The following is a 13136-nucleotide window of genomic DNA, read 5'->3' on the forward strand; positions in this document are numbered from 1 at the left end:
AAAAAAAGCGTTATTTAAAAAGTAATATAAACTTTGTCAGCGTTAAATGTTGAAATGGCATTTAATGCGGTGAGGAATGCATTCTGACTTAATTAATACTCAAAGTTCAGGACTTGGGGCTTGTCTGTATTCACTTTGGTCCTAAGTGTCAAGATATGAGACCTACTGTTTACTTGCACCTCAATGACTTCTTCTCACCTGATTTCAAACAACTCATCCCATGAACCAGCATGGCTAGTTGTAGAAAAGCAAAAATGGGAGCAGAGACTGAATTTTGGTGGCCTTTCTGCTTTACCTGGATGACTTTACCCATTAGTCATTAGTCACATGACATCATGTGAGTGTTTGCACATGTACAATACAGTGTTAAAAAGATGTGAAAATCTTTCTTAAGACTTAATCTGTTAAAACTGTGTGGAAAATTTTAGACATGCATTTCAGACATATTGATTTTCCCCTCACTTCTTCTCAACTCATTTACAGCCAGTTTCCATCAGCACCTCCAGTCTGGGATAATGAAGGCCAGAACAAGATGAGACTGAAGCCAACAGCCTCCTCGGGGACAACAAACAGCACAGCTGCTACTCAACCCAAAAGCCCAGCTTTCACATGTACTACTTTCCACACTGCTACTTCCCAGTGCAGCACTGGTTATGCAGCTGGGGGGAGGGAATCATACTAATTAGGAACATATTCAGGTTTGGGTCTGATACCCTGCTGAAGGCTCCCACTGAGCTAGACGGGATACTGCTGTTAGCAGCCGGAGGTGTGAGGAGAGCAAGGAGCGTATCTTGTGGAAAGCAGCAGCCATCATTTTCAGTGGGCTGCTAGCACCACATACAGCATAGAAAACCTGCCATTTATATTTGCAGCAGCACCGCTACTGCTCACATTAGTGCCAGTCACCTTTAGTGATGCCATTATTTATTATATTAATAATTATTATGACAGTTATTTTGACAATTAAAAAAGAGTTTTAAAGCAGGTTATATAATAAAAACGCCATTATTTGAATAAACTCTCAAATCATGCAGAGCCTTTCAAAAATTACAAAAAAATTGAGCTAGAAAACCTTTTAAAAGACTTCACCCAAATAAATTACAACAGAATAAATGTTTTTTGAACATATTATAGACATTATCAGTACCTAAAGCTACACCATGTAAGATCTGGAGATTTGGAGACCTCTCTGGCAAAAATGAAGAATGTTCTGTAGCATCAGCTGAGCTTTGGACCCCTTCACTGAGCAGATGAATCTGATGTTTGTGAGCATGTTGAAAGAGTATTCAAAGACAACTCAGTCAAAAACTCCAGCAGCACTGCTGTGTCTGATCCACTCATACCAGCACAACGCACACGAACACGCTGCCTTCATATCAATGTCACTGCAGTGCTGAGAATGACCCACAAACCAAATAATACCAGTTCGTATGGTGACTAACGCTACACTAACGCTAATTCTTTCAGTTTTATCAAAAATCTTACATAGTGCAGCTTTAAAGAACTCTGACCAACTGCATGTTTCAGTACAAAGAGCATAATCAATCCTGATTAACTGGACTTAGTCTGAGAAATGTTGAATAAAAATTCATTTTAATAGTACTTTTAAAAGCACAATAAGTGTCATTCAAATCGTGCATATGCCTGCAAATACAATCATGTTATGTTTTTATCAAAATTGCCCACACTTATCAAGTAACGGCCCTAGTTACAATAAACCCTCTCCTATTCAAACAGCTATTACTGAGTGAACGTATATGTTGTGAATCAGGTTTATCGGTTTCCAAAGCAACAATGATAACACTGGCTTTTAGAGTGAGCCTCTCAAATGACAGCAATGTTATTGATGCTGCTGTCACAAGCAGCGGTAGCGTTCCTAATCCCGGAACAGCTGCTTTTAATGTGGCTGATACAGCAGCTGCTACAATAACGTTCAGTGCCGCATCTGCTGCTGTTAGGGCTGTCTGCCCTGGTCCTGCTGCTGCACGTTTAGGCACTACTTTCTGCCTCTCCGCCACTTTGCTGGTGCTGAACTCAATGCATTGCTGTTTGGGTTTCAGCTGAATAAGCGAAGAGGCTGAATCTAACATCTCATACAACCGCACAAACACACATACACTCCCAGTCCCATTATAAAGACCGCACAGTGCATTATTATGATCAGTGGACCGTGTCCTTCTGCGTCACCATGACGCACAGCCCTATCGCCTTAGCAACTGCAAATGAGCCACACCCAATCTTCTTGCAGGGTCTTTGCGAGGTGTGTGTGGTTGTGTCTATCCCGCCCGCCTTTCTCCACTTTACTACCATTATGGGAGGCGTCACCGGGACCTATTCCAAGCATAACAATTTAGCCCCTTATCAATAATTCATCTCCAGCTTTGGACACATTCCGGAGACAGTTCACTCGTGAGGCGTTATTTGTGAATAAATGGCATGGTCAGGGGAGCTAAATGTAGGTAGACTGCCTTATTGATAATGGCCAACAATTCACCAGTGTGAGCAAAAGCTGAAGCAGCTGAATTCCTCCTATATGTGAGCAAGACTTCATTGATTATTGGTTGCAGAGGATGCAGGACTGTACAGGCCAAAGGGATAGAAGAGGAGGGGGACAGAGAGAAAAGGAGGGACCTAAATGGAAAAAAGAGAAAAGACTGAAATTTAACCCATTAATATATATATAACAAGAGGAACCCCTCCTTCTATATATATATATATATATATATATGGATAGATAGATAGATAGATATGTGTGTGTGTGTGTGTGTGTGTGTGTGTGTGTATATTATTTTTTTTATGTGGTCTACCAGGTCATGCACGATTGTTAAGAGTCTCATTTTCGCTCCAGTGAAAACTGGAATCTACTTTTCTTATATTATACCTAATCTCCCCAGAAATGTCTCTTGTAGACATTTTAGATGCACATGATAAAAGAAAGGTAAGGTGTGTTTGCGTGAATGTTAAGTGTCTCTTTGAAGGGGAAGATAATGTCAGTGAGTCATTTTTGAACAGCTTTTGTTGGGGGGACACAGCTGTAACTGGTTTTAAGATTAGAAGGGTGAAACAGTTAAAGTGACAATAGGGTGCACAAAAGTAAAGAGTGGACTAAATAAATGTTAATAGATTTAATTTTATATTGGTGTTGCAGAATTCTTCTTCTTTTAAATTTATGTTTTCATCTTGTTTCCCGACACTGAAAAATGAATGACTTGTACTTAATGGCCATTTTTGACTGGAAATTACAAAAGGGTGATCATACTACTGATCATACTGCTATTTATATTAGGGCCGCTAATGATTATAACAATGAAGCATAATTAATTGACATTATTATTATTATTATTATTATTATTATTACTACTATTATAAGTGTGCTAACACTGACAGCCCTACACATATAGCACACTATGCAATAATTTTAGACACCTGAATTAGATTTACAAGGCTGTTTATGTGGGCAATAAGTGCTCAGTAAAAAAAAACAAAAAAAAACAAAAACAACAAAACACTATATTAGAATTATCTATCTATATTAGAATTAAAAATAATATTAAAACACTAAGCAGTGATTTTATGTATGTCAAACTCCTCTTTCTGGAAGACCAATATTATTTGAAGTTATCATCCAACACCTAGTTTGGCTCATCAATACTTCATTATGTTAAATCAAAAGTGCTTTTGAGGGAACTTAATAAATCTGTGTGATGGCTGAGGTACAGGATAAATCGGGAACCAAAATTTGTTCCTCCAACTACTTCACAAAATATCAGCTACAGTTTAAAAACTAAGAAAGTCTTGTTACTTTTTACTGTATTTGTGTTTATTTGCATTTATTCTAATGTTATATGGTCTTTTCACTGCTGAGACGGTAATGGTTTTAAACAATGAGCTTAGGTGCTGTATTTATTCCAAAAGAATGGGTTAAATTTGAGTATCCTCTCTGTGGTAGAGCCTCATTAACAACATGCAAACACAGCACAGTAACACACACACACACACACATATCAGCACACTCGCCCTCCACTGAACACAACAGCACACCTATTTCACATGCTGCTTAATCACCTCATTATGTTTTCACTCTCCCACACGACAACACGCACACACCCACACACACCATCATTATATCATCTGCCTGCCAATTAATGTCCCAACCCAGCCTACCGCCACCCTCCCTCTGCTATACGACACAGAGGGTTTCTGCTCTAGTCTCTGAGTCAGCTCAAACATAGCCACACATTACACTGAGGCAGCTCCATGTGAAAAGCTCCATTAAACCAAACTACAAACCAAAGCCCGAAGGGTAAAGCTGTGAATGGTCAGCCACACAGCAGAGGTCAGAGTGCTACACTCACGTTAGTGTGACCTTTGCAGAACAGACCATTTCAGGCACACACACACAAGCCCAGAGGTGGACTATATTACAACGGATAAGAGATAAACTACTTTAGCGTTCTTTGCTCTCGATTTACAAAGGGGGGTTGAAAAGAGTTATGAAGCAAACTGCATGTACAGCAGTACAAGATTGCAGGGAAATCCATTACAGAAAGGGATTAATTCTCAATGGGAGAAGCACAGAGGATAATACAGAAATAGGATGGAATCTGTGTAAGCTAACAGAGCGGTCAACTTACAACTCTTTTGAAGACTGTACAAAGCTTATACACTACTGCTTACACCTTCTACTGCTGACCCCACATATTACATCCAGATTTAAGAGTGCTAGATCAGAAACCTCCCAGAATCAGAACTGACCAATTTCTGCTCCTAACCCTGTGCGCACACCAGCGATAATAAAATACCTCCACATCACTTGGACAGCCTTCAATTGGTCACTGGCAGACATTTTAAATGAAAGCAGGCAGGCAGCAAGTTTGATTGTACTGAGTGGTACTGCAAACTATAATTTTAAAAGCATGGGAGCCAGTATAGCCCAGCACTCATCCAGCATGGATATCAAAATGAATATAAAGCATTAATAACATTTCACTTTTTCATTCCATTTTATACACCACCTGAAAAGAAATCTTTAAGCTAAACAGTTTTGCTCAACTTGTTAACACTTAATTTTGAGCATCTCTCTCGGAAAAGCAGCAGAGAGGTGAAATCTTTGGAGGCGCCGAGCTGTCAGTACTTTTAACGAGAGAAAATGGAAAAGGAATGACCAGAAATGATGCATCACCCATACTTTTTCCTCTCGCTGTGGGAGCAAAGTAGGCACTTCTTTGGTCGATCCCACATCTCTCAGAAAACGGAACAGCATGTTAGATTGGATTTACTCGACACAGGGCGGGACACGGACACAAACTACAGAGGTACAGAAATGCTGGCTGGTTGTCCTCGATGAGTCATCCACATTTCAAGCAATCCAGTAACACTGTTGGTGGGACTGGGCCAGACTACAGAAATGTGTTTTGTTGATGGCAGTTGCATCAGATATGTGCATAAATAACAAAAGGCGCTTTTAAAGCCAAGGACCCAAGTCTATATGCTGATTCAAATAATTACAAAAATGCTGAATATTGGCTTTGATTATCAGTCAAGCCAATAATCAGTCAAGCCCTAGGTGACATACCCAAAATCCTTGCAATCTCTTGCCGAGGAACATTGTTCTTAAATTGTTGGATTATTTGCTGATGAAGTTTTTAGTAGATGGCCTCGAAACCATCCTTGCTTATAAAGGACTTGGTCTTTCCTTTATGCTCCTTTTATACCCAAGCATGATTACAACACTTCTTTTAAAATGTTTTTTGAACACTTAACAACATTTCTAGTCTTAAATGGCCCCTGTCCCAAAATGTTCGGAACGTGTTGCAGGCGTCAATTTCAGAATGAGCATATATTTACCAAAAAAAAGTAACATTAATTTAAAAAGTAAGTTGATTCAATAAAAGATTAAAATATCTGGTCTTTGTTCTGCTTTTGCTTAAATACAGGTCAAAGTGGGTTTCTTTTCATTTCACATACTGCCCCAACTTTTTGGACTTGGGATTGTAATAAACATCTGCCCAAAATACTGACAATCAGCCAATTCATCTGCAAAGAAATTGGAATCGGCTATGAAATTTCATGTTTGGTGCGTCCCTAGCCAAGTTGGTTGTGATCATGATGTGATCAGTGCTGAAACTACACTAAAATGACCATGTGCAAACAAGCTAACTTTTTTTTGGATGAGTAATAGTTACTTCCTCTTCCTCATTCCTAATAAACAGGAGAGCTGGTAAAACAGACATGCTGTCAGCCTGATAAACACAATTAATCAAGTCAGTATGACAAAGTGAATGCATACTGAAGTTCACTCTTTATGCAGTTAATCAGTTAATTACAGCAGTACTGCAGTGCATAAGTGACCTTACCTCCACTAAACTCTTAAAGCAAAAACAAAACTGCATTTTCTCAGTCTAAATTCTGCATTTTGTGAGTGGGAACAACATATTTTGGGAAACAGGAAAGTGTTCAGCGGGTCACTCTGGGCTGCTGGCCAACAGAGTGAGGCTCCGCAGTCTCTTATGAAAATTTTAAGTTCAATATCTTAAAAGTTCTCCATTAATTATTCACCAGCTCTCAGGGTTCTCCATTAAATCTGGATGATGATTTATGGCGAGTTTACCCCATTTCCAAATCCTACAGACCATAAAGTAGTGTTTTTAAACAGACTGCGTGAAAAACATCATTTATTCACTGTAGTTTACACAGCATTCTACATTAAACCTGTGTGTTTTTATAAGCTCGCTCAGGAGGCAATAACAAAATAGAGCCCAGTTTCTCAATCCATTGCTCAGGAACAATGTAATAAAAAACAACCAATTACCTCCTGCAGCTGTGCTGGGAGCTTAGACAGAGCATAACGGCAGACTGCATTGGAATTATCAAAACAGGCATTTACTTTGAATTCTGCACTACATTCATAATTGAATGTAAACCTAAGAGAACTGCAGTGTTCTCCTGAAATAGGAGTGGGCGATATAACAAAAATATAACATCATGACGCTTTAACGCATTTTCAAGATACACAATGTATTACGATATTTCGTTTTTCTGAGGTCTGATACACTGGAACAGACAAAAAGAACCAGCAGTGACAAATTTAAAAACTGCTATATAAAACTATACCTGCAAACGTATCACATAATGTTCCACACTAAATTCAATTAAACAAGACTAATTATGCTCTCTTTGTAATGAAACATGCTGTTGCAACAGTCTTCTTTAAATACTGATGATATCTACAATATTATCAGCAAAAATATGTAATGTGACATCATTTATCACAAAATTATATAGTCATATTGCCTACAGTATACAAGCACATAAAATTGTAGAGATGTGAAGAAAATATATCAATGCAAGCTCCTACAGAAAAACTGCACTGCATACATAATTATGCATGATCATATTCATTATTATATGAATTATGCACAATATGAATAATACACACAATGTGAAATTGCATGAGACCAACTTACTGGAATCATTTTATAATTTTTTCTGCCAAAACTTGCTTTAACTTCATTGAAAACGTTCATTTGAAACTTTTGATCAGTAGTTTATCTGCTATGAGGAACATAGGGACTAAAATAACTTTTCCAAAGGGCATTTCTAACAATATTTCAATTTTGTGTATCATTAGCATGAGCAATCACTTTAGATCCTCGCTCTACACTGGACTATTACTGCTACACTTCGGTCCTTCTGCTCTAATTACAGGCTCCTGTTTAACTGCTACTGTTTCACTGAGGCTAAGACCACCAAAAGAGCAGCCTCTCATGACCATTAATCACTTCACTGAGGCAATTAAATGCTAAAGTTCAGCTTGAGACAGACACACTCACACTCTTACTGAATTACAGAAGTAGGGCAGTGCTGGATTTCAAAAGGGTAAGTGATACTCAAATTTTACCTTGGAGGGTCTTTATGTGCGTGTGTGAGTGCAAACATTTCTCATTCTTAATCAGCTACTAATTAAGATCAGGGTAAAGAGGGACACGCAAATCAAGTTTGATGATTTAATTAGTTGCAGCACGTCCGTGCCAAAGTGAGAGATGAGTGTGTCTAAATCTAGCAACAATGACCCACAAGCCTGCTCCTCACCTGCATCAGCATGTAGTAGATACCAGCCAGTCCATGCGCTGCTCCCACATACTGCTTCTTATGCCACTCATAAAGCAGCGGACAGCGCTCCGTCTTCTTCTCTTCTTTGGACAGGTTCTTCCCTGACTCCAAAATGGCCGTCACCACCTAGAAGGATCAGAGCACCCAGAGGAAATCATTTAGGCAACTATGGCAACAAAATGAATAATAATCACAGTTAATGTAAAAGCTAAAAAAAAAAGATTTTTCATGTGACTGGAATGAAACTGAAGTGAGATTTTCAGATGAGTGGAATGAAACTGAAGTGAGATTTTCAGATGAGTGGAATGAAACTGGAGTGAGATTTTAAGGTGGCTGGAGTGAGGCTGGAGTGAGATTTTCAGATGAATGGAATGAGACTGGAGTGAGATTTTCAGGTTTGCTGGAGTGAGACTGGAGTGATATTTTCAGATGACTGGGTGAGATTTTCAGGATGCTGGAGTGAGACTGGAGTGTGATTTTCAGGATGCTGGAGTGAGACTGGAGTGTGATTTTCAGGTTGCTGGGCTGAGACTGGAATGAGATTTTCAGGTGACTGGAGTGAGACTTTTTGCAGGCTCAAGTGTGTATCTATGATTACACTATTTCAAACACTAATTTGAACCACAGTTCATGTTCTTTAGTATGTAGACCTGTGGTTCTCAAACCAGTTCGAGCTGATCCACAGAGCAAAGACAGGGATAGTGACATGATGTTTACTATGATTGGATCTTTCTGTGCATAAAGTACTGAAATGATTTTACCCTTTTACTTTCCAATTGGAAATTGGTACAGATTTGTACTGTTTTTTGTTTCAGAAAGTACATTAGAAGTAACAACAAACAAGATACTTTTTCAGGAAGAAAATAAATAATCCCACTGAAGTTTGGGAGAAATGATGTTGTAATTTGTAATGGACCTTTTTTACTACTGTATTAGAGAAATTACAATTATCCTGGCGACAGATGACAAGAAGATAAAGTTAAAAAGAAACAGAGTTTTCGTCACAGGAATATGACAAATAATTTCAGTGAAACGTTGATTTTATGTTTTAACAGAACCATAAAACGTAAACGTTTTGCTTGCATTTTTGAGTATGTTACAGTTTGCTAACACTAGACGAATGCTGGGTTCAGAAACTAACAGAAACTAACACACTCTCACACCATAAACTAAAAAGGAAAAAAAAACTGAAAGCAGAAGAAGAGTCTCTATCAGCATCCAGTGTTGTACAGGTTAGCTGTAGTTTTAGCTCATTACCTCATATGAGGCCGTTTCTGCTATGCCACTCAATGGACATGAAAACCTACTGATTCCCTTGGCTATTTATTAAATAATAAAACAGTTTTTAAAGTGTACTCCCCTGCATGCTGCTTAATTTTTGTCTAACAACAGTGCTGTCACCTAAAAAGGGAAACCTCAGCTCCACATTAATTTCAGCCAAAAACTTAATTGTATTTTTGTGCCACTTTTTTTCCCCTTCACTCTTACGAATGAACTCAGATCAAAAAGATGGAAAAAGACTAAGCCGATATTATCTCAACATGTGCTGATATGACCCAATCAAATGTCATCACGCAGAAAGAACAAAATTAGTCACTTGCAAGTTTGTTCAGTGTTGGTCGGCTATTAACTAGCTTCAGATTTCTTTGCACAACATTACAGCTTGAGAAAAGACCCATAAAGTGTGAGATCTGGCAACCCTGCACTGCAAAAAAATAATGTTTAAGTGTTCATTTAAACCACAGTAATGTTGGAGAGTATACACATTCCACCTGCTCGAGCAGATGGGAAAACCTAATGGACTGTTTGAAATTAACAGCCATAAAATGTCCCTCACTGTCACACGAATTCAAAGCAAGATTTTTATGATTTAATAATCAGAAATACACATCACTTTTTTAACCAGCAGTAGCAAATACTGTTTTTTTAACCAGCAGTAGCACTCCCCTTGAACATCACCTGACCAGTGCACTACACACTAGAGTCCCTATCCTGACAGTTACAGCTTTCCTCTGAGTCCGAGGTACAGTAAGCTTATCTGCTGCCTGCTAGTTTATGCATGAATGATGAAATGGAACATGACATGCTTCCACAACATGCTGGTCTGCCAGGAATCGAGATGGCAACAGTAAAGCATAGTGCAGCACTGAAGAATTAACCCATCAAACAGCTTTGTCATCCAGGAAGCACTGCTGAGCCACAGAGAACACAGGGAAGCAAAGAGAGGAAAATACTAAAGGAAATGACTTTAAGAAATACAAAAGAGAGGATAAATAAAAGTAAACAATAGGATAAAAATGACTGAAAGCATTGAGTAATTGTCATGAAAGAGGCTCTTTCTCTCGTTTCAAGCAGTGGGCTGGACAGCTATGGAATGGAAACAGTGTAGATTAGCCTTAAAGTAGAGATACACCAACGCTATTGTAATGGAAAATGATATGTAAGTGCTTTTTCTTGTGTTTCTTGTGAGTCAAACGCACCTGGATGTGTTCTAGTACATCATGGTCTCGCCCATACGAATCAAGTATTGACACCTCACCTCTATGTTAAACATATGTAGCTTGTCACCTTTCTTCGAACTGGTTATCCCTGGTTAAAAATGTGTTACCCTCCTTCTCTGAAATGATGCCTTGATTGTTTGTGTCATTCTCCTTCTTTGAAATAGCTTGACTGTTTGTCTCTGCTTAGAGATATGTCATCATCACTTAGAAACCATAACAGGAAGCACCTGTCTGAGCAAGCTCTTTGTGAATGTATATATAATCAGTGCTGTTTGTGTTCAAGGAGCTTCAGAGCCTCAGCTGACAGCTCCCCGCGGTGTTCTTCTCCAATAAATCTTTGATTATCTCCTGAGGTCTCCAACTTATTATTAGAATTTCCACCACACTATATCATCTCTCTCCAGACCTTAGAGTGTTGGCCAATACGGAGTATCGATTCGATATCTGTGTCCTGTTAAAGCAATAATTTTTCAAGGTAGCAAATAGGCTTGTGCGATGTTGAATTATCACTGCTCGTGAATAACCAAATTAAAAAATCTCGACTAATGTAATCTAAAACAGATAAAACAAAAAAATAATAACACATGAAATACAAAACCTAAAACCATAAAGTGGCACTGCTGAGCGCCATTAGGTTTAAACAACAGGGGCAACTTATGACAGGACATTTCTGTCGAGCAACCAGTTAAGTTTTTTTTATTCAAGTATATAGAACGTGTAGTAATAATAATAATAAAACTAATAATAATAATAATAATAATAATGCAGTTTTGCTGAAGCACTACCATTATGAGGGTCAAGCTTGATGTGGGTTCACTATGAGGTCATGGCACTTGTTTAAAAAAGTATTTTAACGAGCTGCTTAACAGTAAATGTTAAAAAAACCTAAACTGCAAGTAAAATCTCATACATTCTAATACATTCTTACCATTTAAAAAGAGTGAATTCAAGAGTTAAATGGCAAACTTGCAAAATTAGTGAAATAATATTATCAGTGTCACTGGATATTGTGGCAGTAAGACTGTGTAGTGAGTCAAATCCTTAACCTGGATCACAAAAGCCGAGTAGCAAAGTAACATCCGACACAATCTAGCATGACTACACAGTCTCAGACTAGCATACAGGTAGCATTTATTTCTCGATTTACCAAATTCTGCGAGAGCAGCCCCAAAAACAGCACATTTGTGAGCACCTTAATATTTAGCACACAAAATATTTTTATAGGGTCCCTTATAGACCCTATACAGAATCAAGCTGTCTGTCTGTGATCTAAAACTTAACAGAAGCTGTATCATGCAACATGATAATGATCCAGAACAGAGGAGTAAATCAACAACATAATGATTGAAACAGGAGAAATTCTGTAATTTAGAATGGCCGAGTCAGACTCCTGACCTCAGTCCTGTTGCTGTAAAGTGATCTGATAAGGGCTGTTTAAGCAGGACAATCCAAAAATACACACCAACTGAAGCGGTTTCATTTAGAAGAACGAGCCAAAATACCTTAGCTATGGAGATGGCATATCATTAGTGATAGGTATCAGGATAGCCTACATTTAGATGCTCATCTTAAGTGAAGTGCTTCAATTAAAAACAGCTCATTTTAAGCACCTTCGAAAGAAAAAAATATTGGACCCGGATCGGTGTCAGCTAATACTCAAGGTTTTGATACTGGTATGAGAAAATGAAGTGGTATTGTGTCATCTCTGCTAGATATAGGTGGTACTGGAAGTAATTTCCAAAAAAGAACTTCTAACAATTTAGAAAGATACATACATAATACATACATTCGTATCCCTTTAGAAGGCACTGACTGTTCATTCTGAACATTTTTTGATTATATCCCGACTACACACATGCACATTTTTCAACAGTACAAAGGTCAGTGATTAGGGCTATTAGGGCTACTGACTACTAACTAAAAGGCTGCAGGTTTTATGCTAAAATAGATTCTGTATTGTATGCAGTTTCTATTATTGTGCCCACAGGCTGTGCTTTTAATTAAGACTGCAATATAAATATTTCCCTGGACAATAATACATTAGCAGCTTATACAAACAGAAAAAGACATCAAAAGTTATGCACTATGTGAAAGAATCTGAACCACTGAGTGCTATAAGTCCCCCATTGTGAACAAGAGCATTCAGTCCCAACAGGAAGATGATTTGTCCTGATCTAACACTGTGGAATTCACTCACTTCATTAATATTAATGGTGATATCCTGATTACAAGCATTATTATGGCACGGCATGGCAGTACAACTGAGGGGAAAGGCTACCCGAGAATGCTCTAAGAAGTCAATTTGTGCAGGTTATGGCCCTGGTGTCTGTTACCTGACACAATTTAGCTTTAACATCTGTTCATATTACAGAGTACGCAAAAGATCAGTCAGGGTCACTGGAGCCTCACCCTCAACTACATAAATTCATATCCTACAAAAGGGATACTAAATAACAACACATTTTGTGAACTTGCAATCTGCAGCATTTGAGCAGCACAAACCTTCTTAAAACCATGCCAAAA

At 38.3% G+C, this 13136-nt stretch overlaps 1 protein-coding gene across 1 annotated transcript in view; it reads right to left on the minus strand.

The window, feature by feature from the left end:
- Positions 1-13136, minus strand: part of lancl2 (LanC lantibiotic synthetase component C-like 2 (bacterial)) — a 45175-nt gene that overhangs the window by 14114 nt on the left and 17925 nt on the right. Inside the window, exon 5 of the mRNA XM_036582868.1 lies at positions 8092-8238. Within this exon, the coding sequence (XP_036438761.1) occupies positions 8092-8238 (147 nt within the window). The remainder of the gene's footprint in view (positions 1-8091; positions 8239-13136) is intronic.

This window comes from Colossoma macropomum, unplaced genomic scaffold, assembly GCF_904425465.1.
Source record: "Colossoma macropomum unplaced genomic scaffold, Colossoma_macropomum, whole genome shotgun sequence".
Taxonomy (NCBI): domain Eukaryota; kingdom Metazoa; phylum Chordata; class Actinopteri; order Characiformes; family Serrasalmidae; genus Colossoma; species Colossoma macropomum.